An 8,073-nucleotide genomic window follows, 5' to 3' on the forward strand; every position below is an offset into this window, starting at 1 on the left:
ACAGGTTTGGACCCTGGTAGGCCAGGTTTTAACCCTGGTAGGCCAGGTTTGGACCCTGGTAGGCCAGGTTTGGACCCTGGTGGGCCAGGTTTGGACCCTGGTGGGCCAGGTTTGGACCCTGGTAGGACAGGTTTGGACCCTGGTAGGCCAGGTTTTGAACCTGGCAGGGCAGGTGTTAACCCTGGTAGGACACACTCTTATTTATCAAATGTTATCTGCTGTGTTCCAAGACTAACAGGTTCTTACCCTGGCAGGACAGGTTTGAACCATGGCAGGACAGGTTTTGACCCTGGTAGGACAGGTTCTTACCCTGGCAGGACAGGTTTGAACCCTGGCAGGACAGTGAGTTGGTGAGAGGATTTTGGAGTGTGGCTACTATACTGTCGGCCCATAGCATCTCCTGACACCACTCTTTACCATTGCCACTTGGAATAGTTTAGACAGTCAGAATAGTAAAGAATAGATCTAACGGAGTATTTAATATCTTACTAAACTAATGTCATCTCAAATCAACAAAAGCCCAATCTAACACACCGACTGAACTGAGATAAACAGCTAAAGTGAAAGATACCCCACTCCGTTCAACCCTACTTTCTCTGGTACCTTTGTTGAGTGTAACCTCCATGATGATGCGGTCTTTGGGGCCAGGACCTGGGGGTCCCTTGCGGGCTTCGGGGGGTTCGGCGAAGGTGGTGGGTACTGGGGTGGGGTTGCCCCCGCTGGCGTTGGAGTTCGGGGAGGAGGAGCGGCTGAGAAGGGTGGGGGTGGGGCATGGCGTCAGGCTGGGGCTTCGGAGACGTGTCCGTACTGTTAGAGTCACCACACCCTTTTTCAGTTGCTGCAGGGGACCAGAGACAGGACACAGAGACAGGACACAGAGACAGGACCAGAGACAGGACACAGAGACAGGACACAGAGACAGGACACAGAGACAGGACACAGAGACAGGACCAGAGACAGGACACAGAGACAGGACACAGAGACAGGACACAGAGACAGGACCAGAGACAGGACCAGAGACAGGACACAGAGACAGGACCAGAGACAGGACCAGAGACAGGACACAGAGACAGGACACAGAGACAGGACCAGAGACAGGACACAGAGACAGGACCAGAGACAGGACCAGAGACAGGACACAGAGACAGGACACAGAGACAGGACCAGAGACAGGACCAGAGACAGGACCAGAGACAGGACACAGAGACAGGACACAGAGACAGGACCAGAGACAGGACCAGAGACAGGACCAGAGACAGGACACAGAGACAGGACACAGAGACAGGACACAGAGACAGGACCAGAGACAGGACACAGAGACAGGACCAGAGACAGGACCAGAGACAGGACCAGAGACAGGACCAGAGACAGGACCAGAGACAGGACACAGAGACAGGACAGAGACAGGACACAGAGACAGGACCAGAGACAGGACACAGAGACAGGACCAGAGACATGACCAGAGACAGGACACAGAGACAGGACCAGAGACAGGACACAAAGACATGACACAGAGACATGACACAGAGACAGGACACAGGGACAGGACACAGGGACAGGACACCGGGACAGGACACAGAGAAAGGACACAGGGACAGGACCGGAGACAGGACACAGCGACAGGACACAGGGACAGGACACAGAGACAGGACACAGGGACAGGAAAGGAGACACAGTATTAGGACCAGAAAAACAACGACAACAACATTAACAAGAACAGAGCGTCATACTGATTACAGGCATGACTCTCATTGATTGGTCAAAAGCCACTGACATGCACCACTTCTGATTTAAGGGTTATCCTCCAAAAGGGATTTATGAAAAACCTGTGAATTTAGGTACCTTGAAGGTCTGGATGGCCTAAACCTTAATCATAATCCTAACCCTAACCCAGACTGTTACCTTAAAGGTCTGGATGGCCTAAACCTTAATCCTAACCCTAACCCTAACCCAGACTGTTACCTTGAAGGTCTGGATGGCCTAAACCTTAATCATAATCCTAACCCTAACCCAGACTGTTACCTTAAAGGTCTGGATGGCCTAAACCTTAATCCTAACCCAGACTGTTACCTTGAAGGTCTGGATGGCCTAAACCTTAATCCTAATCCAGACTGTTACCTTGAAGGTCGGGATGGCCTAAACCTTAATCCTAATCCTAACCCTAATCCTAACCCTAACCCAGACTGTTACCTTGCAGGTCTGGATGGCCTAAACCCTAATCCTAATCCAGACTGTTACCTTGAAGGTCTAGATGGCCTAAACCTTAATCCTAATCCAGACTGTTACCTTGAAGGTCTAGATGGCCTAAACCTTAATCCTAATCCAGACTGTTACCTTGAAGGTCTAGATGGCCTAAACCTTAATCCTAACCCTAATCCTAATCCAGACTGTTACCTTGAAGGTCTGGATGGCCTAAACCTTAATCCTAATCCAGACTGTTACCTTGAAGGTCTAGATGGCCTAAACCTTAATCCTAACCCTAACCCTAATCCAGACTGTTACCTTGAAGGTCTAGATGGCCTAAACCTTAATCCTAACCCTAACCCTAATCCAGACTGTTACCTTGCAGGTCTGGATGGCCTAAACCTGAATCCTAACCCTAATCCTAATCCAGACTGTTACCTTGCAGGTCTGGATGGCCTAAACCTTAACCCTAACCCAGACTGTTACCTTGAAGGTCTGGATGGCCTAAACCTTAATCCTAACCCTAATCCTAATCCAGACTGTTACCTTGCAGGTCTGGATGGCCTAAACCTTAACCCTAACCCAGACTGTTACCTTGCAGGTCTGGATGGCCTAAACCTTAATCCTAACCCAGACTGTTACCTTAAAGGTCTGGATGGCCTAAACCTTAATCCTAACCCTAATCCTAACCCAGACTGTTACCTTGAAGGTCTGGATGGCCTGCTGGTGGGTCAGGCCCTGGAGAGAGTCTCCATTCACCTCCAGAATCTCATCTCCCTCTTTCAGTCGTCCGTCTGCGATCGCTGCTCCGTTAGGGAAGATAGTCTTGACAAAGATCCCCATCCTTCCTCGGGCAGAGTCCTGACCTCCGACGATGCTGAACCCCAGTCCCTAACACACACACACACACACACACACACACAAACAAAGGTTTCACAACCACCGAGCACAACCAACTACCAACAATACTGTCTGAACCCCAGGGCCAAAAACCCACACACTTCATTCAGAACCAAACTGTAGGAAGCACTAAGAGCCAGACTCATTACATGTGCGTACCAGGTATGTGCCCAACCACACACGAACACGTGAAAAGGACTTGGCTTCTCTAGACCCTGCAGAGTGTTTCAACATGCAAACACACATTCACTGTGAAATTGTATCAAGCTTCTGACTAAAATATACCAAGATTAATAGGATGTGACTTTTATACACTATACAACTCAATTCCAATAGCACACTTCTCTGTTTCCTGGTCTGTCAATGATGTTTATCATGAAGGACTGTATGTCTGGGGGGTGGGACTGTATGTCTGGGTGGGGACTGTATGTCTGGGTGGGGACTATATATCTGGGGGGACTGTATGTCTGGGTGGGGACTATATATCTGGGGGGACTGTATGTCTGGGGGAGGACTGTATGTCTGGGGGAGAAGGACTGTATGTCTGGGGGGACTGTATGTCTGGGTGGGGACTATATATCTGGGGGGACTGTATGTCTGGGTGGGGACTATATATCTGGGGGGGGACTGTATGTCTGGGGGGAGGACTGTATGTCTGTGGGGGGAGGACTGTATGTCTGGGGGAGAAGGACTGTATGTCTGGGGGGGGACTGTATGTCGGGGAGGAGAAGGACTGTATATCTGCGGGGGAGGAGAAGGACTGTATCGGGGGGGGAGAAGGACTGTATGTCTGGGTGGGGGGAGAAGGACTGTATGTCTGGGTGGGGGGAGAAGGACTGTATGTCTGGGGGGGAGAAGGACTGTATGTCTGGGGGAGGACTGTATGTCTGGGGGGGGCTGTATGTCTGGGGGAGGACTGTATGTCTGGGGGAGGACTGTATGTCTGGGGGAGAGGACTGTATGTCTGCGGGGGAGAAGGACTGTATGTCTGGGGGAGAAGGACTGTATGTCTGGGGGGTGGGACTGTATGTCTGGGGGAGGACTGTATGTCTGGGGGTGAGGGACTGTATATCTGGGGGGAGGAGAAGGAGTGTATATCAGGGGGAGGAGAAGGACTGTATGTCTGGGGGGGTGAGGGACTGTATGTCTGGGTGGGGACTATATATCTGGGGGGACTGTATGTCTGGGTGGGGACTATATATCTGGGGGGACTGTATGTCTGGGGGAGGACTGTATGTCTGGGGGGAGAAGGACTGTATGTCTGGGGGACTGTATGTCTGGGTGGGGACTATATATCTGGGGGGACTGTATGTCTGGGTGGGGACTATATATCTGGGGGGACTGTATGTCTGGGGGAGGACTGTATGTCTGTGGGGGAGGACTGTATGTCTGGGGGAGGACTGTATGTCTGGGGGAGAAGGACTGTATGTCTGGGGGGGGACTGTATGTCGGGGAGGAGAAGGACTGTATATCTGGGGGAGGAGAAGGACTGTATATCGGGGGAGAAGGACTGTATGTCTGGGTGGGGGGAGAAGGACTGTATGTCTGGGTGGGTGGGAGAAGGACTGTATGTCTGGGGGGAGAAGGACTGTATGTCTGGGGAGGACTGTATGTCTGGGGGGGCTGTATGTCTGGGGGGAGGACTGTATGTCTGGGGGAGGACTGTATGTCTGGGGGGAGAGGACTGTATGTCTGCGGGGAGAAGGACTGTATGTCTGGGGGAGAAGGACTGTATGTCTGGGGGTGGGACTGTATGTCTGGGGGAGGACTGTATGTCTGGGGGTGAGGACTGTATATCTGGGGGAGGAGAAGGACTGTATATCAGGGGGGAGGAGAAGGACTGTATATCTGGGGGGAGGAGAAGGACTGTATGTCTGGGGGTGAGGGACTGTATGTCTGGGGGGAAGAGAAGGACTGTATATCAGGGGGGAGGAGAAGGACTGTATGTCTGGGGGGTGAGGGACTGTATGTCTGGGGGGAGGAGAAGGACTGTATATCTGGGGGAGGAGAAGGACTGTATATCTGGGGGGAGGAGAAGGACTGTATATCTGGGGGAGGAGAAGGACTGTATATCTGGGGGGAGGAGAAGGACTGTATATCTGGGGGGGTGAGGGACTGTATATCGGGGGGGGAGGACTGTATGTCTGGGTGGGGGAGGACTGTATGTCTGGGGGAGAAGGACTGTATATCTGGGGGGAGGAGAAGGACTGTATATCTGGGGGAGGAGAAGGACTGTATATCTGGGGGAGGAGAAGGACTGTATATCTGGGGGGAGGAGAATGACTGTATATCTGGGGGGGAGGAGAAGGACTGTATATCTGGGGGAGGAGAAGGACTGTATATCTGGGGGGAGGAGAAGGACTGTATGTCTGGGGGAGGAGAAGGACTGTATATCTGGGGGGAGGAGAAGGACTGTATATCTGGGGGGAGGAGAAGGACTGTATATCTGGGGGGAGGAGAAGGAGAAGGACTGTATGTCTGGGGAGAGAAGGACTGTATGTATGGGTGGGGGGCAGAAGGACTGTATGTCTGGGTGGGGGGCAGAAGGACTGTATGTCTGGGTGGGGGAGAGAAGGACTGTATGTCTGGGTGGGGGGCAGAAGGACTGTATGTCTGGGTGGGGGGGAGAAGGACTGTATGTCTGGGTGGGGGGCAGAAGGACTGTATGTCTGGGTGGGGGGCAGAAGGACTGTATGTCTGGGTGGGGGGAGAAGGACTGTATACTCGGGGGAGAAGGAGAAGGCCTGTATGTCTGGGGGAGGAGAAGGACTATATATCTGGGGGGGACTATATATCTGGGGGGGGACTATATATCTGGGTGGGGACTATATATCTGGGGGGGACTATATATCTGGGGGGGCTATATATCTGGGGGGACTATATATCTGGGGGGACTATATATCTGGGGGGGGACTATATATCTTGGGGGGCTATATATCTTGGGGGCTATATATCTGGGGGGACTATATATCTGGGGGGGGACTATATATCTTGGGGGGGACTATATATCTGGGGGACTATATATCTTGGGGGACTATATATCTGGGGGGGAATATATATCTTGGGGGGGGACTATATATCTGGGGGGGACTATATATCTGGGGGACTATATATCTTGGGGGACTATATATCTGGGGGCTATATATCTGGGGGGGGACTATATATCTTGGGGGGGACTATATCTGGGGGACTATATATCTGGGGTGGGACTATATATCTTGGGGGCTATATATCTGGGGGGGCTATATATCTGGGGGCGGACTATATATCTGGGGGACTATATATCTTGGGGGGACTATATATCTGGGGGGACTATATATCTTGGGGGGGGACTATATATCTGGGGGGACTATATATCTTGGGGGACTATATATCTGGGGGGACTATATATCTTGGGGGGACTATATATCTGGGGGGCTATATATCTGGGGGGACTATATATCTTGGGGGGACTATATATCTGGGGGACTATATATCTGGGGGGACTATATATCTTGGGGGCTATATATCTGGGGGGCTATATATCTGGGGGGGACTATATATCTGGGGGGACTATATATATCTTGGGGGGACTATATATCTGGGGGGACTATATATCTTGGGGGGGGGACTATATATCTGGGGGACTATATATCTTGGGGGACTATATATATCTGGGGGGACTATATATCTGGGGGGACTATATATCTTGGGGGGACTATATATCTGGGGGCTATATATCTGGGGGGGACTATATATCTTGGGGGGACTATATATCTGGGGGGACTATATATCTTGGGGGGACTATATATCTGGGGGGACTATATATCTTGGGGGGCTATATATCTGGGGGACTATATATCTGCGGGGGGACTATATATCTGGGGGGACTATATATGTTGGGGGTGGACTATATATCTGGGGGACTATATATCTTGGGGGGACTATATATATATGGGGGACTATATATTTACATTTACATTTAAGTCATTTAGCAGACGCTCTTGGGGGACTATATACCTGGGGGGACTATATATCTTGGGGGACTATATATCTGGGGGGCCTATATATCTGGGGGGACTATATATCATGGGGAGGGCTATATATCTGGGGGATGTTTACCGACTATGATGACAGACAACAGATAAATAAAGACCATTCAGTCACATCCTGGGAGGGAGGTAGTGGGATCAGTGCCTAGTGTGGTGAGCAGTGTGTGTGTGTGTGTGTGTGTGTGTGTGTGTGTGTGTGTGTGTGTGTGTGTGTGTGTGTGTGTGTGTGTGTGTGTGTGTGTGTGTGTGTGTGTGTGTGTGTGTGTGTGTGTGTGTGTGTGTGTGCTCGCTCACCTTTCCCTGTCCTTTCATGAGGACTATGTTGGATATAATAGACGGCTGGGCCAGTCGCCATGGAGACTCCACTCTGAAAGGTGCTCAGGAGCGAGCTGATTTCTTAACTATCTGGTACTCCTACAGACAGAGACAATGAGACAGAGAGACGGAGAGACAGACAGCGATAGAGAGACAGCGAGAGAGAGACAGCGAGAGAGAGACAGCGAGGGAGTGACAGCGAGAGAGAGACAGGGAGAGAGAGACAGTGAGAGGGACAGCGAGAGGGACAGCGAGAGGGACAGTGAGAGAGACAGTGAGAGACAGTGAGAGAGACAGTGAGAGAGAGAGAGACAGCGAGAGAGAGACAGCGTGAGGGACAGTGAGAGAGACAGCGTGAGGGACAGCGAGAGAGAGAGACAGTGAGAGAGAGACAGCGAGAGAGAGAGACAGTGAGAGAGACAGCGAGAGAGAGACAGCGAGAGAGAGACAGCGAGAGAGAGACAGCGAGAGAGAGACCGTGAGAGAGAGAGAGAGAGAGAGAGAGAGAGACAGTGAGAGGGACAGTGAGAGGGACAGGGAGAGAGACATCGAGAGAGAGAGAGACAGCGAGAGAGAGAGAGACAGCGAGACAGAGAGAGAGAGAGACATATATATAGAGAGATAGAGATAGAGAGAGAGAGAG

The 8,073-nt window shown here is 51.3% G+C and overlaps 1 protein-coding gene across 1 annotated transcript; it reads right to left on the reverse strand.

The window, feature by feature from the left end:
• Window positions 1–126: 126 nt before the first annotated feature.
• Window positions 127–7,482, reverse strand: LOC124030350 (PDZ domain-containing protein 2-like). The gene is made up of 3 exons (XM_046341727.1): window positions 7,410–7,482; window positions 2,887–3,075; window positions 127–838 (listed from the first exon to the last, which is right to left on the reverse strand). The coding sequence occupies exons 1-3, from the start codon at window positions 7,425–7,427 to the stop codon at window positions 500–502; spliced, it is 546 nt and encodes a 181-aa protein (XP_046197683.1). The 5' UTR covers window positions 7,428–7,482; the 3' UTR covers window positions 127–499.
• Between the last annotated feature and the right edge of the window lie 591 nt (window positions 7,483–8,073).

The sequence above is a fragment of the Oncorhynchus gorbuscha genome, unplaced genomic scaffold, assembly GCF_021184085.1.
Source record: "Oncorhynchus gorbuscha isolate QuinsamMale2020 ecotype Even-year unplaced genomic scaffold, OgorEven_v1.0 Un_scaffold_10772, whole genome shotgun sequence".
NCBI classification, from domain to species: domain Eukaryota; kingdom Metazoa; phylum Chordata; class Actinopteri; order Salmoniformes; family Salmonidae; genus Oncorhynchus; species Oncorhynchus gorbuscha.